The sequence below is a fragment of the Panthera uncia genome (assembly GCF_023721935.1).
Source record: "Panthera uncia isolate 11264 chromosome E2 unlocalized genomic scaffold, Puncia_PCG_1.0 HiC_scaffold_20, whole genome shotgun sequence".
NCBI lineage: Eukaryota > Metazoa > Chordata > Mammalia > Carnivora > Felidae > Panthera > Panthera uncia.
The window spans coordinates 12,646,494-12,671,621 of record NW_026057589.1 but is presented as its reverse complement, the minus strand read 5'-3'; the positions used below and the strand labels follow the sequence as shown (position 1 = coordinate 12,671,621).

Sequence of the window (25,128 nt, the reverse complement as noted above, 5' to 3'; positions counted from 1 at the left end):
CAGCCTTTGCCTCTCAGCGGTCATCTGTGAGTGTGCCACGGTAGGGACAATTCAGGGAGAGATTATAGCTGGAAGAAATGTGTGCTGGAGGAAAAGGCCTCTGGAAGTGCAACTTTCTGATCTCTCTATATGTAATTCAGTGATGGCAAAATTGGCCAGGGGTCTTAATTTGGGACTTCTATGGACCACATCCTGTCTCATTAAATACAGGTCACCAAATCAATTTCAACTCGAATTTGTTTTTTTGTTTTTTTGTTTTTTAAGAAATGAGGAATGACACAGGAACTTAGTGAGTACCAAACAAATCATGTGAGTACCAATCAGCCTTCAAATAAGCAAAGCTAAAATGTACCTTTTGTTCCCCAGTGGAAAAATACTATAGTAGGTAGTATTACCTTGAAGTTTCCTGGGGAGATCGAGGCTGATTCGGGGAAAGATTCCCTCACCACGCAGAGTGATGTTTTCTGGGTCCAGGTGGGCAATCTGTATCTGGAAACTCCTTTGAAAGATCTCAGGTACTCCAGGTAAGTAGTAAACCTTCAATACCTGCTCTTTATGTGCACTGATAAAACCCTACATAGCAGAAAGACCGGAATGTTAATATTTACAATGGACTCCTGCTTCTGGAGATTTAATGGACTAGATAGTCCCATTGGCCTCTTATGCTGATCATTTTCTATTCACACCCCTCACCCAAGATTCATCTTATGAAGCTATGAGAAAATGACAAGTAACCAATAAAAAATAGGTAGGGTATGTGAACAGGTATTTCATAAAAGAGGAAATATGAATGGCAAATAAATGCAGTAAAAGGTACTAATCCTCATAAGTGACCAGGGAAATGAAACTAGGATTATAATAAAAAATTTTTAAAACACATATTAACAAAATTTACTAAATTTCAGTGAGAGTATGTTTACATCTGTTGAGAATACCAATGGGGAAAAAACACTGTGAAAAACGTTTTAGCGCTCTTATCAAATTGAACATCTGCATAGTCCATGACCCAGAAATTTCACTCCTAGGAAAATTCCCTAAGAAAAATGCTTCCATTTGTACATCAGGAGGCAGGTACAAGAATATTTGTAGCAGGATTGTTTCTAACAGCAAATTTTAGCGAGAAAAAATCCCAAATGCTTTGACAGGAAAAAGAAAAATTGCTTTCAATATAGTTATAGAAGGGATATTATTTGATAATGAAAATAAATGAACTATAGCTACATGTGACAATGTGCACTATTCTTAGAAACACGATACTGGATGAAAAAAACAAAATGCACAAAATTACATTACTGATGCCATTTTCATAAAACTCAAGATAAAATAAAATCCCATAAAAGAAACTTTCCAAGTTTTGGGATCAAGTATATTTGTTTCGTTTACTATGCTATGCTATCCTCAGTGCTAGAAAAATGCCTGGTCATGGTAGGTGCTTAAAAGTTTTCGTAAATTAATAAACTAAAAGCACTTTGTTTAAGGATACATACATGTGTAATAAAACTGTATTTTAAAAAGGGATCAATAAAAGCAAGTGGAGAAGAGGCCCTTGGCTTCAAGGACTTAGAAGGGAAGTGTGATGACAGAAGTGGAAATAAACCATTCTTTTTTTTTTTTTTAATTTTTTTAACGTTTATTTTTGAGACAGAGAGAGACAGAGCGTGAACAGGGGAGGGGCAGAGAGAGAGGGAGGCACAGAATCTGAAACAGGCTCCAGGCTCTGAGCTGTCAGCACAGAGCCCGTCGCGGGGCTCGAATCCACGGACCGTGAGATCATGACCTGAGCCGAAGTCGGACGCTTAACCAACCGAGCCACCCAGGCGCCCCATAAACCATTCTTATAATTGTGAAAAAAAATCCATGGGGCTATATTGTCTTGTTCACACTGGAGCCCCTGGTACCTGTATGGTGCCTGGCTAATGCAGGATTCAATTAATACTTGATTAATAAATGAGTAAAGTGCTTGGATTTATTATTATTATTATTGTTGTTATTATTATTATTATTATTATTATTACTATTAGGTTTATGATAACTATTTTTAGTTAAAAAAAATCACACCCATAATCCTGACAATGAATGTTTAGTGTAATATCATGTGCCATAGGGCTATAGCTTGCAGGTTTGAACTTGGGTCCCTCCTACCACTGTCACATGGCCACTTACTGAGATGGGCACGATTAGGGGCACTCCAGGCAGAAGGTTGTCTGGCGAAGACAGGGGGTCAGTCAGAACCTTGAACTCAAAGCCAACTTTCCCAGTGTTCTTCAGCGTGATTTCATTCTCTGTGACGTGATCAAACAGCTTGAGAGGAGAAGAAGAGTGACAGCTATCAGCTACCCTTTGGGATACTGCTATCATCCTGGGAAAGGCGGGTGGACAAATACACTTCACACACACAGACTTCATCTTTCCTGGTGTAGACACTGGCCAATCCAATCCACATTTCAGTAGCATCAAAATGTGCCCTCTGGAGCTGGAGGAGCACTGGACGCCAGAAACCTGGCTCTTTGTTAGCTCTTCTAGCAACTAGTTTAAGTTAGTAGAGCCGTGTGTGGGGTGTTCTAACTCTCTGCACCTCAGTTTCTTCACCACAAAGAACTCATGACAGAGGACCTCAAAATTAAGCTTTCCTATGCCAATGTTTATTTGTTTATTTTTTGGATAAGATTTGAGTCTAGAATTAAAATTTTTGCATTCATATAGAGAGACATGGGAGTAGTAGGCAAGACATGTTCTTTTTCCTGAGATTTTACTGACACAATTCAGCAGCTGAACAGCAGGCCCAATAACCACAAAATAAGGCCACTTCAGGGGTTCTTAGGATAAGATAGGGCAAGGACTGGCTGCTTCAAAGAATACACTCTGAGCTGACCCAAAACAGAAGACCCTGGAGATAAGGAATGAAAGGGAATTGTATTTGGTCAACTCAGTGGACAAAGTCTCAAAAGGTGTTGGGTGAATTTGCTTTTAGGCACAATTTTTAACCTATAAACACACATGCACACACACAATTCGATAATTATCCATGCAGTAGCTATACAACGGCAGTCTGACTTCCATTAAAATTTGGTAGAGATACGGTTCCGAGTATATAACACAAAATCTAATTGGGAAAAGAAGATGTACAAGAAATAGAATCAATAATTATTCCAAATCAAAAATTAGAATGTGCATTGTATTATGGCAAAGAATATATTTAAATGCCAAGAGAATGCAAGGTAAGAAAAAGATAACTAAAGGATAGAGCTGAACTGAATCTTACAGTATGTGTAGATTTGGGGTTGGCAGAGTGGAGGATGAGAGGGATTATATAAAAGGAAGTATTGAGGCAAGAAGGACTGGGATGTATTAGGGTCAGTGGGTAAACCAGTTTGGCCACAAATGGATGAATGGCCTACAGTGAGAAACTAAGAGAAACCAAATTTAATGTGTAAGGGACATCAGTTAAGTTAATAGAGGGGCTTAGGATCCCCTCACCCAGGTGGAGGAGCTTGGTTCTGATCCAATGGATGACAGAGAAAGGGACTCATGATTGGAGGCCTTCTCTGACCCATGCACAGTATTGACCCGGCACTTTAATAACCACAAGCACCTGGTGAGCTAGGTACTGCTACCCCATTCCTAGCTGATAGATGAGGGGTACTGAGGCTTGGAGATGTCAGGTGATATGCTACATAGTCAGTAGGAAGTAAAACTGGGATACCATCCCAGTTTTTCTGACAGCAAAACCATGCTCTTTTCTCAATACTAAGTTGCTTCCTAAATGCTGCTGGGGCTAATTGTTGAGGGTTGATAGGATGAAAATGCAATGTGGGGAAAATCTATGCAGCAATGCTGTTTAGATGGGTTAGTGGCCAAAGCCCTGAATGCGGTGTAACCCTTTGCTTCCGTGGAGTCCTTGGCATCACCTGGGAGCTTGGGAGAAACGCAGATTCTGAGGCTCCACCCAGGACCTACTGAATCAGAATCTGCACTGGAACAAGATTCTCAGGTGATTTGTATGCACATTATGGTTTCAGAAGAATTGCTGTAATATCTTAGTAATGGCTTGATGAACCCCTGTGGTGTGACAACTGCAGTGGCCATGGGAAGGGAAACTCAACACAGAGGGATCCTGCTTGATGAATTCACTAACCTGGATGCTTGCAGGATATGGGGAGGCAAAGGGAAGCGTGTAGTGGAAAATGCTTGGAGACTGTAAACTCAAGGGACAGAGAAGGTGGTAGCGCTATTGAAGAAACGGAGAGGTTGGTATGGGCTTCTGGATCGAGATGGAAGATGGAAGTTTTAGTGTCTAACATGCTGAATTTCAGGAGACAGAAAAGTAAGTGAAAAAGTCTGGCAAACAGTTGGCAGTGGGATGATTAGGGTTAGGGAAGCGGATCAGGGATCAAGGTTAGGGGTAGTGCCGAGACGGTGATGATCTGGGGCTCTAGGACAGGTTAGAGCACAGGACTATGTGTGATGTTTAAGGCAAAACCAGGAAATCTCCCTGTGGTTGGCAATACCTGTAATCCATAGTTAATATCCTTGGTGTCAAAGGAGTAGTTGACCAGGGATGCCTCTCCCCTCAGCATGATCTCATAGGTGGGCCCTCCTTCTACTTCACACAGGGCTTTAGCCTGTGCAATGATGTCACAGTGTCCGTAGAAGGTGAACGATATCTGGTGGCTACTGTGCGGCTTCAGCACTCCATATAGGGGCAGGATATCAAACACCTGCAGAGAAAGTCATTCTGTAGGAGAGCATCAATCAGGATGAAGGGCCTACAGAGGGTAGGTTAAACTCCAGTCAGCTTACAGATTAATTCCTGACTTTAACTTGTTTGACTCCATGAAAGGTGCCTAGCCCAGAACCCTGGACATACCTGATGGTAATGCCGGGGGAAGACTGGCCCGGCAGGATTTAGATTTCTAACTTGGGGCAGGTGCTCAGTGAGAAGAGTTAGTATCATCTGACTTTAGGGCCCATGAGGTGTTACTTACTTCTTCTACCCCAATGGGAAGCATTTCTTCCCGTTCAAAGCTCCATGGGGGTTCCTGAGACTCCACCTGGCTCTGGTTTGGGTTTATTCTTTCAGTTTCAGCAGAGTTAAAACTTAATCCCTAGAAATCAGAGGCATGAGGAAAAGCTAGTAAGCATTCACAACGGTTCATCAATGTGTTCCTCCCCACCAGTGACAGAAAACTGATGTATGTTGTCTATACCTTAAAAAATAGTACATTTTTTTTCTTATGGAGAGAACTGGACAAATGCCCAAAATATATGTACAAGGATGTTTCCTGCAGCATTACTTACAGTAGCAAAACTCTGGAAGCAAACTAAATGCCTATCAATAGGGGATTATTTTATTTTACTTTATCTTTTTGTTAAAGTTTTATTTTTTATATTTTAAAGGTTATTTATTTATTTATTTATTTTTAATATGAAATTTGTTGTCAGATTGGTTTCCATACAACACCCAGTGCTCATCCCAACAGGTGCCGTCCTCAATACCCATCACCCACCCTCCCCACCCTCCCACCCCCCCATCAACCCTCAGTTTGTTCTCAGTTTTTAAGAGTCTCTTATGTTTTGGCTCCCTCCCTAACCTTTTTTTTTTCTTCCTCTCCCCCATGGTCTTCTGTTAAATTTCTCAGGATCCACATGTTTTCACTCTTATGCGGATCCTGAGAAACTTAACAATAGGGGATTATTTAAAAAAAATTTTTTTTTCAACGTTTTTTATTTATTTTTGGGACAGAGACAGACAGAGCATGAACGGGGGAGGGGCAGAGAGAGGGAGACACAGAATCGGAAACAGGCTCCAGGCTCTGAGAATAGGGGATTATTTTAAATGGAGTATGTGTGGGGAGCGCCTGGGTGGCTTAGTTGATTAAGCGTCTGACTCTTGGTTTCGGCTCAGGTCACAGTCTCGTGGTTTTGTGAGTTCAAGCCCTGCATTGGGCTCCATGCTGGTGGTGCGGAGCCTGCTTGGGATTTTCTCTCTCTCCCTCTCTCTCTCTGCCCCTCCCCCACGCACTCTGTCTCTGTCTCTATCAAAATAAATACATAAACTTAAATAAATAAATAAATAAATGGAGTGTGTGTGGGTCCTCTGTCCATGGAGGATGATGCAGTATATGTATATTTAGGGATCAGGAATCATATGCTCAACATATTACTGAGTGAAAAAGCAGTTCCATTTATGTAAAATGGCATATGCCCATGTATCACACCTGAAGGTACAAGCGTGTGTAAATTCATTCAGAGATTTGTGTATGCAAATAGAGTTACTGGGAGGTTGTTTGCTAAAATTTCAGTGGCTCTTTTTCTTGTTTTTTTTAAATTAAAAAAATTTTTTTAATGTTTATTAATTTTTGAGAGAGAGAGAGAGAGAGAGAGAGAGAGAGCGCGCAAGCGAGCACAAGTTGGGGAGGGTCAGAGAGAGAGGGAGACACAGAATCCAAAGCAGGTTCCAGGCTCTGAGCTGTCAGTACAGAGCCCGACACGGGGCTCAAACTCATGAACTGTGAGATCATGACCTGAGCTGAAGTCAGACACTTTACCAACTGAGCCACCCAGGCGCCCCTCAGTGGCTCTTTTTCATAAATGGTGGCATTGTAAGGATTTTTGCTTTCAGTTTTCTGTATTCTTGACTCTTCTATGACAAACTTCTTTGAAAATAGAAAAAGAAAATTAACACTTAAAGGTATTTTATATACATACATATATTCTAATTTTTTTTTTTAACGTTTATTTATTTTTGAGACAGAGAGAGACAGAGCATGAACGGGGGAGGGGCAGAGAGAGAGGGAGACAGAATCGGAAGCAGGCTCCAGGCTCTGAGCCATCAGCCCAGAGCCCGACGCGGGGCTCGAACTCACGGACTGTGAGATCGTGACCTGAGCTGAAGTCGGACGCTTAACCGACTGAGCCACCCAGGCGCCCCCATACATATATTCTAAAAAAAAATTGGAAAATATAGAAAACTTCAAAGAGAGAAATACAAATAAATTACTTATACTACACACACACACACACACACACACACACATGTATGTGTGTGTACAATGTGTTTATATAAGGGTATGTACTTGTATTCTGATCTGTCAGTTATAGGAGTGCTGCATTTCCATAAATATTCTTCACAAGCATTATCTAAAATACTTTTAAAAAATAGAACATGTAGCTGACAGATACACAAAAAGATGCTCAACATCAATTATGCAGATCAAAACCACAATGAGGTATCCCCTCACCCCTGTCAGAATGGCTAAAATAAAAAACATAATCAGCCACAAGTGTTGGCGAGGATGTGGAGAAAAAGGAACCTTCATACACTGTTGTTGGGAATGCAAAATTGTGCAGACACTGTGGAAAACAGTGTGGAGGTTCCTCAAAAAATTAAAAATAGAATACCATATAATCTAGTGATTTCACTACTGGGTGTTTACCCAAAGAATATGAAAACACTAATTTGAAAGGATATACGCACCTCACATTTTTATTGCAGCATTATTTACAATAGCCAAATTATGGAAGCAGCCCAAGTGTCCACTGATAGATGAATGGGTAAAGAAGAGGTGGTATATACATACAATAGAATATTCAGCCATAAAAAAGAATGAAATCTTGCCATTTGCAACAACATGAATGGACCTAGAGAGTATAATGCTAAGTGAGATAAGTCAGTCAGAGGATGACAAACACCATATGATCTCACTCATACGTGGAATTTAAGAAACAAAGCAAATGAACACATTAAAAGAAGAGACAAACCAAAACCAGACTCTTAAGTACAGAGGACAAACATGGTTACCAGAGGAGAGGTGGGTGGGGATATGGGTGAAACAGGGCATAGGGATTAAGAGTGCACTTACTGTGATGAGCCCTAAGTAATATTCAGACTTGTTGAACCACTATATTGTAGAGCCAAAACTAATATAATACTGCATATTAGCTATACTGGATTAAAATAAAATTAAAAATATAGAACATTTTTTTTTACTTAATATACCAGAGATTGCTTTAAGTCAGTGTTAGAGAACTTCCTCATTTTTTAAGAAAAGATTTTTATAGTATTGCCTTGTGCAAACACAAGTCAGTCTCCTATTGGTGGAGTCAAGTTGTTTCCAATTTTTCTTGCTTTTACCAACAAAGCTGCAGTGTCCAAGGAGAGTTCCATGTCTATGCACATGTAAAGGCAGATCTGGAGAATAGTATCCTAGCAGTGGAAATGTGCATTAAATTCTGATATACTCCCCAAATTATATGCCACAGAGGCGATGTGAATTCATAACCCTACCTACAAAATATAAAAATGCTTGCTTACCCCCTGCTCTGCCACTACTGAGTCAAACTGTATTTTAAAAGACTGTATATGGTCATGGATATGCAGTAATTTATTTTTCCAATTTTTATTCTATTTCTAAAGTGTTGTGACAAACATCTTTGTACATAAATTTTTTTTATCTCCAATGATTTCCTTAGGCCATCCTTCTAGAAGGAGAATTTAAGGGTATGAATTTTTAAACTCCCTTGATTTCCCCTTTGTTTTTACTATGGAATTACGGAGAGAAATCTTTCTCCTTTTGTAGCCTCTATCTGGGGGCCGGGAAGAATGCCAAGGTTTAGAGGTAACTGGCTTCTTCATTACAGAGAAAAATCTATGTGCTGAGATGTCTGGCTCTCACTGGGGTGTTAGCTCTATGGGTGTTTGGTTGGGAAGTGATGTGGATAAAGTTCCACAGCCTCATCCCACCCAATCCCCAGCCTTGCACTTGTCACTGCTCCTGGCTCTGTTTTTGTTTTACAGGAAGGACCCTCGGCTTGCTAACCCATCCCATGGAGAGAAAACCGTACATCGGAGATGATCATGATGGGCGCTTGTGCTTTTTTGTATTGTCCTTCTTCAGGCCTGACATCTTCATCCATGAGGATAGTCCTGGGGAGTTGAACAAAATGTGGAGAATCACTCATTTGGCAACCATCCTGACACAGCCTTCAGCTACATCATCACTTCATCTTCCTCTCTCCCTCTACTGTACCCCAAAGGATAAGGGGTTCTCACTCAAAGCATGCTTTTTTCACGAGGTCAGCTGCTCAGTGCTCTGTTACTCCCTGTCCCCAAACATGGAGTATAGGGCATCAGGCTAGTCAATTTTCCACAGACTCCAACCCTTCTTTCCTGGCCTACCAAGCCCATGTCCAAATTACAAAAAGTTCTGGGAAGCTCTAGCAATGCTTCAGACAATTTTCTGTGTCTCCAGTGCTCAGTGTTAAGGTTTATTATTCACTGGAGCACTTTATCGTGAGGATACACTGTTTGGCCAACTGCCATATCCTTTTCTGCTTGCTACCCTTGACCTGACCCTGGCTGCCGACTCTGGACAGATGGAGAAGGTTATGTGACAGGAAGGGCTTAGTCCTCCAGGAGTCAGGAGGCTATGACCTCCTGAAAGTAGAGATGCTTTTCAACTCTATTCCACCTGCACAGTCCAGGGCCTCACACACAGAAGTCACTCACTAAACTGTTGACCAGTGAGCTGCTGGATGAATAAATAAGGGACGGGCTTGAGAATGTAAGTCAGGGTAGAGAAAAAAAATGTTATTTTAAAAAATCCATTCTAGCCTTGCATTTGCACTTACTTAACAAAACCATTTAGCTCCATCTCAGGGGACTCTGTTACTGGCATTGCTGGAGAGCTGGCAGAAGCTGAGGTCACTGGGATGGATTCCACCTGGGACAGGGGGGCACTGGTGGGCTTCCTTGGCTGTGGCACAAACCTACAAAAGCAGGATGGATGGAGGCACACATCAGCTTTTGCAAATCAGTGCTCAGTGGGCTCTCAGTTTCTATGGCTAAGCCCCAAATAAATCCTAGACAGGCGGGCCTAGAAGGACCTGCCCTACACCACCCCTTAGACTTACCTTGTTCAAATCTTAGGTTTCACTTTCTCCTGAAAAGTTTCCTCACCATTGTCTCCCAGTCTGGGTCCAGTGACTCTCCTCTGAGTGCCTACAGCCCCTGGGCTTCCACTTCACACTTATTTTTCCTGTCCCTGCTAGACCATGAGCTCCCTGAGGACCTGTACCTAATATGGCATCTAATACAGTGCCTGGCCTGCAGTAGGTACTCAGGCATGGTTATGAATGCGTGAATGAATGACCAGGGATCCTGGGTCCAGGTAACCAAACAGAAAGCAGAGCCAGGACTAGGGTACCAGACAAACATTCCTTTGCCTTATGTTACCATGGATTAGATATGTCTACGGTTTCTTACAAATGGAATCATAAATATGTACTCTTGAGTCTAACTTCTTTTGCTCAGCATAATGTTTTTAGATTCATTTATGTTATTTCAAGGAGCACTAAGTAGTCTGATCTTTTCTTTTTTTAATAACTGAGCAGTATTCCATAGTATGGATGACTAATGTGTTTATCCATCTCGTTGGTGGGCAATGCGGCTGTTTCCAGCTTTTAATATTATGAATACGGTTGCTAAGAATATTTGTGTACAAGTTTTTACATAGATGTATGTTTTCATTCCTCCTGAGCCAATTCCTGGGAAAAGAACCGCTTGGTTATATGGTACATGTATGTTTAAAATTATAGGATACTGCCACACAGTCTTCCAAAGTGGTTTTACTCCATTTACCACTATCTTCACAGTGAAGGTGAGAGCTCAAGAAGGCCCACAACCTCATGCACACTCGGTATTCAGTCTTTTAAATTTTAAGTTTGAACCATTCAAGCATGACGTTGACTAATAGGCTTATTTTAAGGGAAAATCATGTATCATTGCTATAAATTAAAACCCAGTTTTATCCACCATGTTTAGAAAAATCAACATTATTATTTTCTCACCTGGTGAGGGCTCTGAGCTGAGCCCTGACTGCTCTTTTTAAGAAGAGAGAGCAGTTCAATTTCCCCTTGGGAAAACACTGGGCTGACACCTCACTATAGAACTGTGAGCACTTGGAGGGCGGGACCAAGAGGTTCCTTCTTCATAGCCCTCGTTGCTGAGGGTCTTCTACACAGAGCATGAGCTCAATATGTGTCTGACTGAATGGACAGATGGATAGATGGATGCACGCATGGATGGTTGCGTGAGAACAGGTAAACAGCACACAGGTAACTGGACTATTTTGTGTGTTTTGTGCCACTCTCAGCCTATCAATAACCAGTGTTGTGGTGGGACCAGCCCTTGTAGTTCTTATTATGATTGGAAGATGCCCTTCAGCAGCAACCATCAGGAAACTTTGAGAAAATAAAAGGTTATTAGTTACAGGAACTGAAAACTACACAGCACACCTGGGGCCACACAGGGACATCGTGGATAGAAAGACAGTGTGGGCCTAGGTTTTGCTTTTATTGGGGTGGAGGGTGGAGAGCTAGGATTTCTTAGGCTCACTCTGTACTGGTGAACTTAAAACATAAGAGTAGGAATTTCAAGTGCAGGGAAGAGAAGAGACAAGTGGCCCAAATGGTCAGTTATTGAAATCAACCAAGATTTCTACATCGAAGGAATCTCAGTGCGCCAGGTGGTCCGGCTCCTTATCTAGTTGTATGGCTGGCAAAGTGCCTCTTTGACACGGATGACTCGGCAAGCAAAACTTAAGTCAGGCACTTGCATTACAAAAAAAAAAAAAAAGAAAAAAGAAGAAACAACCACGGGGCAGTCAGAGTTTACACCGCACCTCCACCTCCAGCCCCCGCGGATCCCATTCCCTAAGATCTTGGGAGAAGAGTGCAAAAGCTCTTTTCGCTTTCTTTTTTTTTTTTTTTAATGTGGAATTTATTGTCAAATTGGTTTCCATACAACACCCGGTGCTCATCCCAACAGGTGCCCTCCTCAATGCCCATCACCCGCCCTCCCCTCCCTCCCACCCCCCATCAACCCTCAGTTTGTTCTCAGTTTTTAAGAGTCAGTTTCTTGCATCAGCCTCCATTTGGCTTATTTCAGGACAGATGTCTCCAGATGACATCACCTTAGATTGAAACCACATCATTCTGGGCTGAGGACCCATGTTGGGCTGGGTGCTGGGAAGCACATTAAAATAAAAGTTCCTGAACCCCATTCTTGGGTAAATTCTGATTTGGCAGGACTCAGAGAAGGCCCAGGAATTAGGTTTTTCACAGCCTTACCAGGTGATTCCAATATGCAGCCAGCTTTCAGACCCATGGTGGGTAGCAATGGCAACAATTTGGCTAAGGACTGGAGCTGATAATTAATATGAGGCTGTCACTCAGCCGCACCAGCTAGGGACAGTGCGGATCAGCAGAGGATGATTCAAGGCACTCATTAAATCACCCCAGGTCAGCAGAGATGCCTGGGGAGACTCTGCCAGAGTTGCCCCACACAATAGCACTCTCTCATCCAACATTTGCACACCCCTGGGATGTTGTGCTCAACAGAAAAAAAAAAAAAAAGCATATGGGAATATCTGTAAAGGAAAAATTCAAAGTGGCAGTGTGTCTGTAGACCTGAGGAAAAACAACACCTCGGGTGATAATGATACCTGGACGAGTGGAAGTGAGAGGTCTCTGGAAACAAAGGATACTGGGAAGGCAGCCCCACTGCTAACAGACTCAGCCACAGGGGACAGTGAAACCTCTGTCATAATGAAAGCTTTAATTTATCATTAAAAAAAAAAAAAACCTGTTCCATACAATTGAAATAGAATGTTGGCAGTTTTATTTTTCGATCAGATTTCATTTTAGCCTCAGGAACAGGTGATGGCTTTCCCATTATGCTGACCCAAACAGGATTAGAATCAGTTATTTTTAAAAGAGAATATGTAGCAAATAAGGAAAAGCAATACTGCTCCGGTTCCAGAGCTACCCATATCAGAATCGCTGGAGGACCCAGGAGAGAAAGCCTGCCTTTAGCTGTGACAGATCACATGAATGCCACACACCGTCCATCAGCCACACTGGTTTGGGCTCAGCAACTCCCCTCTTCATGTTTTATTTTCCACTCCTGGGTGAGTTAGGATCAATACACTTTTTTTTGTATTGCACACTTAAAAAGTCCATCAGGCTTACTTGCTGCTCTCCCCTCCCTGGAAGTAGGGCTGCATCATAATAACCCACCGCCGCCCCCTAACACGCTTGTGTTTCGGTCAAGATTTTGTGCTTGGTTCAGATGATATCTGGAGATGGAATGGTGTATGCTGGCCACCTGCTGCCGTGAGGTCTCTGGGGGGTGAGGACAGCCTCACAGTAGACATACAATGACTGCTAAATCAATGATTTGTTGGACCTGGAATCCGGGAGTGTCCATACAAAGGGTGAAAACCACCACTGGCTGGGGGAAAAAGGTGTGTTTTGTTTGGCTCTTACGCTGTCTTATATATTTAAATTATTGACCGTAGCAGTTGCTGTTGGCACACACTGTTTAGATCTCCTTCACCAGGATGACGCACCCCTCACTGGCTGCCGTGGGTGTTGGTTGCATCTTTCTCCAGCTGGCTCCCTGTCAGTTGCCTCCCCTGCCCTGAGCTCCCCAGGAGGCGGTGCCCTCCCTCCCATAGTGTGTGAACAGCAAGCCAGGATGGCTAGATGAGGGTGAGGACAAACTCTCAGGCAATTAACACTCTAGAGCTCCCCACGGGCTCAGACAGATCTCCTCGTTTCCCCCCTTGCCCTATCTCATTTTTCTTACTCTCTTACAGTTTTCCCCCCACCGAGAACTCCATCTCAATAAATCACCTGCCCAAGAATCACCATCTCAGGCTCGGTTTCTAGGGAGACCACTGCAGCATTCTATGATTCCAAAGATAAGAAAGCCAAATCTTGCTTCGAGGAACTCAGAGGCCAGTGGATCAGAGTCAGAGACACAGGAGTGGGTACGATTCAGGATACAAATGCTCCAACAGCAAGACCTGCAGAGTGCACAATGGTTCGGTCCAAGGCCAAGGGGTCAGACGGCCTGGGTTTGAACTCTGGCTTCCCCATTCACACACTATGTGACCTGGGTATTGTATTAGTGATAGAGCCCTCCTCATCTGATTGAGGCTTAATACATGGAACAGACCCAGCAGGGAGCCTAGGTCATGGTAAATGTCCAGTGCAGGTGAGCTGCTCTTGTGCTGGGGCTGGTGGCAAACACTTTCCTTGTTGGACTTCAGATGAATTCCCTCCCTGCCTCCCTCACTCCCTTCCTCTTACTCCACTCCTCACAAACCTGCTCCAGATTAGATCAGCCCCTGTTTTCTATTTCTAAATGGAGCAGATTACCTCATTTGAGGAGCAGATTACCTCAAAGCTAAATGGAGCTTTACCTCAACTTAAAAGTAGGCAAGCCCCTTTGGGCACAAAGTCCCAGGCACCTTTCCTTATCTATTGCCTGGCTGTGTGGTCTTACACTTGCTGAACCTCCCACACTGGGAAGCAAACGACAGATGGGGGCTGGCTCAGTGCATTCCCTGCCAGATCGTTCCAGTTCTGCCACAGGAGAAAGGGAAGCAAACCGCAGACACATACCCATTATGAAAGACAGCTTGGCTTAGCCCTGTGACTTTATTATGTCCCAGAAGGATTCGAACCTGTCACCTGTGCTAAGGGAAAAGTTGGTGGAACATAACTGAGAAGCTGAAACTCAAGTTACTCAGAACTCAGGGGGTGAAATCATATTTTTATCAAAAGAATTTGCAATTGGAGCTTCTAGAATAGTGGTTCCCCTGCAGCTGTCCATTGGAATCACCTATGGAACTCTAAGAACTGATGCCTGAGCCCCAGCTGCAGAGATTCTGATTTACTTGGAATCAAGATATTTAAAAGCTTCCAACATGATTCTAATGTGCTTTCAAGGCTGAGAACCATTGATTAAAAAGGTGGTGGCAAGAAGGTAGGGAAAGAAGTGGTAAAACAAGAGCCCTGCTACGGTCCAAATGTTTGTGTCCCTTCAGATTTCATATGTTGGGATCCTAACCCATAAGGTGATGGTATTAGGAGGAGGGACCTTTGAGAGGTGATCAGGTCATGAGGGCTGAGCCCCCATGACTGGGATTAGTGACCTTCTAAAGGACAGCCCAGACAACTAGCTGGGTCTTTCCACCTGTGAGCACACAGCAAAACACACACGAAGCAGTTCTCACCAGACACCAAGTCTGTCTGTGCCATCATCTGGACTTCTCAGCCTCCGGAAGTGTGAGAGATGGATGTGTGCTGCTTGTAAGCCGGCCAATCTCTGCTATTTTGTTACAGTAGTCCAAACAGACTAAAACATGTCCTAATTAAGTAACTGCAGCCAACGCTACTCAGCACTTCCTCTCTACCAGGTACCATATTAAACACTTAATAAGGACTGCCTAGCTAAATGTTCACGGCAGCTTAATGAGGCAGGTGTTGTGATGGTCCTCAGTCTTCAGGTGACAAAACTGAAGCTCAGAAAGCAAGTAAGTGGCTGAGATCAGTTAGCCTGGATCCAGAGCTAACACTATCTTAACAGCTTTGCTGGACACTCTACCTCATCAGTAGGGGCTTCTCCTTGGTTACTTCTGCCGTGCTGTGCCCATGGCAGTGACTCGCAGGCTTTTTCATTTTAAAAGTAACTGGAACCCACAACATACAATAAAGAACATACAATGTATTGTCTAGAACCTTCCTTTGGACGATGAGGGATGCATCCCAATTGTAATCAAGGTAAGGAGAAGCAAGACACAGTTGACCTTGCCTCGAAGTGACTTCCCACAAAGAGTTTTGCTGCAAGGTGCGTAGTGGAGGAATGTGTCCAGAATCTCCTTGCTCTTTTCTGTGAGAAATGGCCACTTCCATAAAAGCTCCAGAAGGTGTCCCCACTGCTACATACTCTTCGAAAGGCTGAACAGGTAGATAGGCTGTGAAATCTCCCTTATAATCAATCAGTTCAAAGTCCTTTAGAAATACTTTCAAAACAGGATGGTTTTTTCAAGTTAATTTCTTTTAATGTCTGGTCTTCAGTAGATGTAGCTAGCTTTGGGGGATTTTAATTAATATGAAAACGCAGATAAATCAAATAGACTCTTTTTAAGAATCAGATCACTAAATGAACCAAGCAGACATAACCCTAAATCAGGTTAGGTTCAAATATGCACTGATGCTTTCCACTGATTTCTTTAGAAGCCAGCTTAGCTCACACTGAATATCAACGTGGCTGATGCCCTCCACTGGTAGTGGAGGCACTGGGAAGATGCCTTAAAAAGAATGAATCTCTAATAAGGTAGCCAGAGTTCTTCTGTAACAACATAAAAGCAGGATGAAAAGTTTCATAACACTCAAAACTGAAATGAAAAACAGCTCAGTTCATTTCTCTATGGGATAACAGACAGGGTATCTCATGAAATTGTACTGACCCATTGCAAACAGAAGGAGACAATATGATCCTTAATGGTGATCACCTTTAAATTAAATATGAAAAGAGCAAAAGGCCCACCCTCTTCAAAGGTGTCCTTCGAAGGCTTGGCCTTGATCTCTTTCAGGTCCACTACAAAAGCAGGAACTTGTTTCTGGAAGCCTAGACTTGAGAGATGGCCATAGTCCTCCCATCATTCCCCGAGGCTAATCTGACCCCCTGGTCAGGTAAATTAGCTGGGGCATCATAGCAGGAGAGAAGATTCTAGATGGATGGGCTGTGGAAAGCCTGATGAGGGAGGCCCCGGAGGCTTCTAGAGGCATCAGCACGGAGTATAAGCAGGTCAGCTAGAGGCCGACCTCACGGTGTTCTCTTTCACAAAGGGCTTCAAATTTACTAAGAATGTGGTATTTATAACGGATGTGATGTGACATGCATTTTATTATTATAAATTTTGGACATTTGGCCACAGACATGTACAAAGAAAAGCCACAAGGAGAAGACAGTCATCTCCAAGCCAAGAAGAAGGCCTAGAACAGATTCTTCCCTCATACTCCACAGAAGGAACTAACCCTTTCAACCCTTTGATCTCAGGATTGTAGCTTCCAGAACTTAAAAAAAAAAAAAAAATTTCTGTTGTTTAAGCCTCCCAGTCTGAGGTAAAGTGGCAAACTAGTACATTATAGGAAACTAACATGAACATTCAATGTTCCTTGGAACTTTACCTGTAGGAATTTCTGTTAGCTCATTCATAACCTCGAAATTAAAATATATATATATATACATACATATATATATATGTATGTATATATATATATATATATATATAAATATAAATTTAGCTCATCCTATTCCTGGAAGTGGAACTGTTTCCCTGCCATTTAAAAACAAATTCCCTTTTCTTGGTTTAGGTGGCCACTTTCTTCTTTCTCAGCCTTCCTTGCTGAGTCCTCTAATTTTGCCTACTCTTCAAAGTCCCCTTCTTGGTCCTCCTAGAATCACAGAATGCTGACATGAGAAAGCACATTATCCTGATATCCCCAGCACCTCATCTGCAAAGTGAAAAGAGTAGACTGAGGAAGACAAAACCGCATATCCACCAAACTTCTTACATCTTGTCATTGGACCAAGAAGAACTCAGATTTCCATCTTCCTGTTTGCCATCCCCTAGTCCTGCCAGAAGTTCTTAAATGAACAGAGGCGGCTAAGGGCCAGCCGTAATGCATCGTAAGGAGCTAAGTTTCTATGACAGAGATTCACAAATCTGTTACTCAAAAAAAATCCATCCCTCAGGTCCTGTTTACTGGAAACTATTTCTGTTGTTGACCTGGTGTCACGCAGCACCTGCTACTCACCAGGTTGTGCTGAAGGAGCCCAATTAATTTTCTACATTGATTCTTGCTTTATGGCCAGGGAGGGAGGGCGGGAAGGCAAATATTCACGGAGCTTTATTGTAATCTTGTCTAGACCCAGACCCTCTTTCTCCTTCTACCAGCAAATCTGGACTGTTTCTCTTCTCACCCACCAGCACTATCACTTATCTAGTTCCTTGAACTGAAAATTCAGGCACCGACCTTGATATACCCTTCTCTTCCCCCTCATATCCAGCCCCTCAGCAAGTCCCATTCGGTCCTCCTCTAAAATACCTCCCACCTGGCTACCGACCACAGCAGTTCTCAGGTTACCACAGTCCTTGGGACAGCACCTTTATACATTTAGCTCATTTTCGGGATCTCACTCGTCAGTTTCTCCTTTCCATTCTTTCTCCAGAAGCAAACCCAACAGCTACTCCAACTTGACTGCTGTCAAGCTCTGTTGTTACTTCTTGCTTGGGCCAACCTGATTCTTAAAGGCCAAAATGGTATCCTTCAAACAGTTAAAAATTCTAAGCAAAAGGTTTTAAAGTGAGGTTCTGCAATGATTCTCTGGTTGCAAACTGTGAAGTACGAGAAGGAAGAACCAGCTGAGTTTGGAGCCCTCGCTTCTGAAGCGCCGGGAGGTGGCTGGGCCCCACAAGATGCCTCTCCACTTCTCAGCACACGTGTTTTCCCACATAGGTCCCTTCAGAGTCTTGGATGGTGAGTGGGGATGAGAGCATGCAAGAATGAATTGGACAAATACTAAACCACGACCACGACCACCTGCCATCACCAGTGGTTTATCAATTTGTAGGGACAGGGAAGGGTCTCATTTATCTCCGCAGTATCCACAGTACCTAGCACAATGTTTGGATGGAGTATTCACAAAAGGCTCATTTAAATGAAAGATGGATATACAGTAATAAAATATAGAGAAAAGTGCGCTTTCATATGTCAGCAGAAGGTAGTGGTTAAGGCAGGGGCTTTGCCATCAGCGCACACGTGGCAGGTTGGATCCGTTGCGTGGGCTCAGGTTCAAGGGGAGATGTTAATACTTAACAGGATTGTTGTAGGACATGAGCTAAGAGACATAATGGGGTTAGAATTGTGCCTGGCACATGATAAGCACACAATTATGGTTATTTTTATGGTCAAAATTACAGAATCTTTCTCTCATGCTCCTAATATTATCTCTTTATTGGAGATATGGCCTTACACCATTGTCTACAGGAGGTAATTCCTACTTCAGACATATTTTGCTCTGGGAAGCTATTGAAAGCGGTTTTTCTCATAGTAAAGATGTGGATTTGTTCACCGTATTGGTGGTCTAATCCTAACGTTTCAAAGATGCAGACATTATATTTCATGTGAAAAATCAAGGCTGCAGAACGAGAAAATGTGAAAGGTGCCCATGAAGCTGGTGCCCTGCGCTCCATGGTGACAGGGTGGCGGTGCTGGGAATAGGTGCAAAGGTCTCATCATGAGTTGTTTTCCAATGTCTGAGGGTCCTATCAGCTTATCATGTCCCTGGGGCACTGGTAAGGTCTCTCAAACAGCTTTCCAAGCAGCTGGTGCCTATTTCATAATTAGATGCTCATGTCTTTGGCTTGGGATTTGTAATAGAAACACACTGTTCTTACCATTGTGCTGGGCATCTTTGCTCTGTGCTACCGGGGATCCAGGCTCCCTTTCTCTGCTCAGGTGCCTTACATTTCCCTCTGGCAATTAGTCTATCTCTAACTTTCAGCCTAGTCCAGGGGCAGCACTGGGTTCCCCAGGCCTTAGTGGAGGAACGGACAGGGGAACCAACCAGAGCCAGTGAGCTGTAGCCAAACATTTGCCAGGGCTTATTCAGAGAAAAACCTCTACCTTTTTCCTCCGGACTTGAACCTGGCATATGAAAGCTGGAGCTGCTGGAGCTTCTAAGTCATCTTGCAACAGTGTGTGCAGAACCTGCCTGAGAATGGAGCCGACACAGCAGAGGACAGAGCGAAGAGACAGTGGGGGAGATACGACGCACAGGTGACACTGCCTGACCTTGGGTCGAGCTGTGCCTGAAACCCACACCTAGACACTTTCTGTTACGTGAGCCAGTGCGTTCTATTTTTTTATATGTTAGTTTGAGTCATGTTTGCTATAAACTAAAACCAAAACTTCCTTATGGTATTATAAAGTCATCAGTATTAAAAATCCATTTTACCTTTTAAAAAAGCCAATCTGGCCTGGCAGAGAGTGAAGAGAGCATGAGAACTTGGTGCTGGCAGAGTCAGGGCATCTGGTTGGTTGACTGATGGGCATCCTCCACATGTCCCTGTTTGAAGCCCCACAGCCTGGGAACGTTTCCTTATACAGCAAAGGGACTTTGCAGATGTGAGTAAGTTAAGGTCTTGCGATGGGGGCTTTGCATCTGGGTGAGACCCATGATATGATCACAAGTGTCCTTACAAGAAGGCGGCAGAGAGTGATACTACTGCAGAGAATGGAGAGGGGGATGTGGCCATCTCAGTGGAGAGAGAGATGGGAGGACACTATGCTGTGGGCTTTGAGGAAGGAGGAAGGGGCCAGGAGCCAAGGCATGCCAGGAATGCAGCTCCAGAAGCTGAGAAAGGCAAGAATGGGGACTTTCCTATATTTTCCCTAGAGCCTCTGGAGGGAGTAGAGGGAGCGTGTGGCCCTGTCCACACTTGACTTAGGCCCAGTGAAGTGGATTCAGACTCTGGACCTCCAGAACTGGAAGAGAATAAATTCTCGTTGTTTTAAGCCACCCAGTTTACGGTGATTTGTCACATAATAAGAAACCTAATACGGGGGAGGGGGATGGCCCTCATTCCCACTGGATTCATTCTTTGGGTTGTGAAATCGTCATTTTAGCTCAGACACACACAGGAGAGAGTTAAGGAAGACAGGGACCTGGAGGGGCTTAGAGCCTGACTCGCCATTGTGCCCAAGGCCATTTGTGCCCACTGCTTCTGTTCCCACTCTGGGCCTTGTTCTCTGTCACCAGAGTTGCGTTTCCTCTAGTGCCAGGGTTCCATGCTTGCTTGGTTTTATCTCTTATCCAAACTCCTCTGGGAGGTGCAAAAAGAAAAAAATGTGTGGGTGCAGGAACTTAAAGCCTCCTGAGGCCTGCAGGGCCAGTGGGGAACAGAGAGGGAGATTTACAGAAGGGATCAATGCTTAGGCCAGCGAGAGGCACCTGTCACCCTCAGACTTCAGCCTTCAGACCAATTTCGGGAGAAAATGTCTCAGAGCCACCCCTGGGATGCTTCTTCTCCGACATGGCCTGGTATTAACATTTAATTAATGAACATTAACATTAGGCTTCTCAGTTTCCTCCATAAAGGAATGTCTGTAAGAGCCTGGCATTCGCTGAGCATGTATTACATGACAGGGACCATACCGAGAGCTCTGCAGGTAGGGGAGTCCAAGGTCACATGGGGCAGGCAGCTGAGCGGGAGGCTGCCTCAGAGTCCTCTTGGCCAGGCTGCCAGGCTCTTGGCCAGCACACTGAGCAGCTTGGGACAGCTGGATGCAAGGATACCCAGGGCCTGCCTCCATGCAATCAATAAAGCCGGTTTCCTTTCTAAAGAAAACTGAAGAACCTGGCTGTAGGGAGGAGGGGCGGGGAGGACAAGGAGGTGTGCCGAGCCATCCAGCTTCAGCCTTGGTGGATGCAGCCTGGCGTAGGAAAGGATTTTCTACCTCGTGTCAGAAAGCACCTTCACCTGGTGTCTGAGGGACCTATAGCGCCAAGACTTTAGCGTCCCAGGGAGTGTTTCACTTAGCAGCACTTGGTATGAGGGAATGCAGGAGACAAAGGAACCCTCTGAAAACCCAAAAACAGTCACTAGTTTCATATTTTCCTTTTTATCTCAGAGACATGCACTTTATAGACACATCTCACTTAATCCTCATGACAGCTCTTTTAGGTGTCCATGTTATCTGCATTTATTCATAAACCAGAGCACAGGATCCTGTGGCCAGGAGGACAGAGCCTGGATTCTAACCAGCCATGTCCAACACCACAGCCCAGGACCTCAACTACCACTAACATATCATGTCTTAGAAAAAAAAAAGTTCCAATGAGCCTGGTGGCTCAGTCAGTTGAGCGTCTGACTTAGGCTTAGGTCATGATCTCGCAGTTGGTGAGCTCGAGCCCCGCATGGGGCTTGGGTCAGCACAGAGCCCGCTTCAGATCCCTCTCTCTCTGCCCCTTCCCACCCCTCTCAAAAATAAATAAATATTAAAAAAAAGTTCCGACCGCTGCTGCTTAAAAACCCCACCGCACCACACCTGGGGGCGACTTCCCTGACTCCTCTCTCTCTCTCTCCCTGAGTCACGGAACCTCGCCCGAGAACTTAGTTCCCACATAAAGCCTTTGACTGCTGAAAAAAAAAAAAGTTCCATTTTTGAGGCAAAAGAAATTAAAGAATGATGAAGAGACAAATGGAAGCATCCAGAAATGAGGCTTCCCCTACCTTCCCTCCAGTCCTTCCACCCTCTTCTTCCAATCACAATGTGGGACAACTGACGCTCATCACAGAAAAATCAATGTGAGATCAACACGTGCTCCTTTGTTGCAGGGCTGGGCTCCCTTAGGCCCCTGTATTCAATTTATCTATAATAAGATTTGGAAACAAAAAGGCAAAGCTGTCCTTGGAGACCACTTGGCCACGTGCTGTAAGTCCCAGCATCGCCTCAGCTTTGCGGCCCTGAGCCTGGGCAGAGATACCGGCTGGGCTAGTATCCACCAGGATCACCCTCTGGCCTCTTAGAGGGTAAGGGCCGCTTCAGGTGTGGGCTGCCCTGTGTGCCCCTTTCACACAGGTGTCATGAAGCATCACATTCTCGACCAGCTGAGCAGTCACGTCGAAGAGACAGACCCAAGAAAGGGCACATTCCGGTAGTGCTGGTGGCTTCCTCATGTCATGTGTACAGCCTAGACTGTCATCTACCAAAGTCAGTCTCGAACCCAGTCACGCATCTGAACTCCCATGGATGAGCTGGCTTCTGAGACAATGACTGGCTTTCCTCTTAGGGAGTGCTTTTTTAGCATACTTGTCCATTTTCCTTCTTTCTTTGTTCTTATATGTGACATGAGGGCCAACTTGGAAAAAAAATAAGCTCAAACAAGAGAGATGCTTTAGATGGCCCAGTCAGAATTGCCTGCAAAGTCACGCACACACACACGTGTGTATGCACGTGTGTGTTCACATGGCTGATGTGTGTGTTGTGACAGGCAGGGATATTGAAAATGTCTGGGTGTCCTCACATGCTGCCCTAATAGAAGAAAAAGAAAAGCCTCTTTTATCCTTTGTTTCTTTTACTAATGGTAAGGCTTAGGAGAATTCTAATTGGAAAAGAAAGGTTAGTGTTGGTATATCTGATAAAAGTGACCTTTAGCCACTGAATGTCTTATGTTTTCCTGAGGGTCTGCAGAGAAAGCCCATCTGAAGGGCAAGTGGAGTGTTTTTGGTCTTTTTTTTTTGCTATCCAAGGTGACATTTATACCTTGAACCTTTTCATTTGACAGGTGCCAAGAAGCTGACAGAAAAGAATCTTTAATCAGTTATGAAATGATTCTCCCTCACCACAAATACCCAGCAGGGAGCAGTTACAAATTAGAAAACATCCTTTGAGGACCTACTCTGTGCTGCCTACTCTGTGCTATGGGCTCTGGGATCCAGAGGTAACAGGACAGATGTGCTCCCTGGCCTCAAGGGTTTAAGAGCCAGCTAGGAAATTGGACACTGAGCCATAATGACAAGTGTGATGTGTCACGAAGGAGATGGGCTACCAGGGCCTATGCCAGGGGAGGTCATGTAGGCAAGGGTCTCAAGAGGGCTTCCCAGGGAAGAACCTGGAGCTGAGACTTGACAAGGGAGCAGGGGCTGGTGAAGTGAGGCATGGAAGGAGCTTCCAGCAGAGACTGTGTGCTCAGATAGGAATGGGCCTGGACAGGAAAGGGGCCAGTGTGGTGAGGGCAGAGTGAAGTGAGAAGAAACTGGGGAGGAACACAGGGAAAGCCCATGCTGAGCCTTGCTGAACACAGTAAGTATTCTGTACTTCATCCTAAGAAGCATGGATGCTGTTGAAGGCTGAAAACCAGAGCAGTGACATGTTCATCACTTGGCCACTGGCTGGATGATAGAGTCCAGTTAGGGACATCAAAATGGTCCAGGCAAGAGAGGATGGTCACCTGAACTAGGATAATCATCATGGAATGGGAATGAGGGGGTTAGAAGGCAGAATAGGTAGAACTTGGTGATGGCTTTGATGGGTGAGGTCAGGGAGAGGAAGGAATCTGGATTCCTCTCAGGACAGTGATGTCATTCACAGGGGTGAGGGGCCCTGGAGGAAAGGCAGGGAGGGGGCAGGTGGAGAGCCTGAGTTTGGCATGGGGCACGTTGGACACAAGTCACATGGGAAACATCCAAGAGATGAAGAATGAGATGCCCTCGGGACTCAGCAGAGGGTCTAGACGGAGACGGTTGGAAGCCTCAGGTGCCGGCACTAACTGCCACTGCACGGAGAGCAGGGGCCCAGGATGGAGCCCTGCAACCTACACACACTCAGTGCACCTGCTGCTGTCCCAGGGCTGAGAAGGAGGGAAAGGTTGAGGGGAGAAGCAGGAAAGCAGGAGAATACAGTGGTATTCAAAGGAAGAAAGGCAAGGGTTTCGGAAGGAGGGATTGGGTAGCCATGTTGAATGAGGCTAAGAGTTATCTTCCTGGAAAAAAAAAAAAAAGGCAGACTTTTTTGCCTCTTGATTACAAATCTTCCTGCTGTTTCCAAGAGTCTAAACTCCTTATCCCAGCACCAGGCCTCTCACACACGACTGCCAACCTGCATCCAAGAATTCTCCCTGGCTTCTCCCTCGCCAGTGAAGCCTGTGCTGTGGCCACGCTGATGGGGCCTCTGTGGACACTGGTAGATGCGTGTCATTTGCCTCTCCAGCATTCATTCTCTCATATGTCAGTTTTTGTTTGGAGATCTGCCCCCTCCCACCCCATTCAGTCCATGGGGCGCTGAGGTCACCACGGCAGCCCTTGGTGTGGGGCATGTGGCCAGGCTAATGCTGATCAGTGCTTCACCCTCCATTGAGTGACTGACTTGGGGAGGGGACAGGAAATGTGACTGAGCTGGTCCGATCACAGTGAATCTTAAGACAGTTCATGTACAAAGGCTAATGTTCCTTTCCCGGAGCTCAGATCTGTGAGGACGTGGCCCCAGGAGAGCTGGCAGCCATGTGGGAACCATGGGAGAAAAGCTGACCCAAAAACTTGGCTTTAACACATGAAAGCAAAGCTAAGAGATGGAGCTTTAAGCTGGGCCAGAAGCCAGAGTGAATCTGGACTTATGAGTTGTAGGACCCAGTGAATGTCTTTTCCTTTTCATTTTTGTTGAGGGTCATGTTTTCTGTCACTTGCAACGGAATAGAATCCACGAATC

The 25,128-nt window shown here is 44.5% G+C and overlaps 1 protein-coding gene across 1 annotated transcript in view; it reads right to left on the bottom strand.

The window, feature by feature from the left end:
- Positions 1-208: 208 nt before the first annotated feature.
- Positions 209-25,128, bottom strand: part of HYDIN (HYDIN axonemal central pair apparatus protein) — a 312,192-nt gene continuing 287,272 nt past the window's right edge. Inside the window, exons 25-30 of the mRNA XM_049622586.1 lie at positions 9,631-9,768; positions 8,845-8,926; positions 4,986-5,105; positions 4,509-4,718; positions 2,164-2,301; positions 209-573 (exon numbers count right to left, since the gene is read on the bottom strand). Of these exons, the coding sequence (XP_049478543.1) occupies positions 328-573; positions 2,164-2,301; positions 4,509-4,718; positions 4,986-5,105; positions 8,845-8,926; positions 9,631-9,768 (934 nt within the window). The 3' untranslated portion in view covers positions 209-327. The remainder of the gene's footprint in view (positions 574-2,163; positions 2,302-4,508; positions 4,719-4,985; positions 5,106-8,844; positions 8,927-9,630; positions 9,769-25,128) is intronic.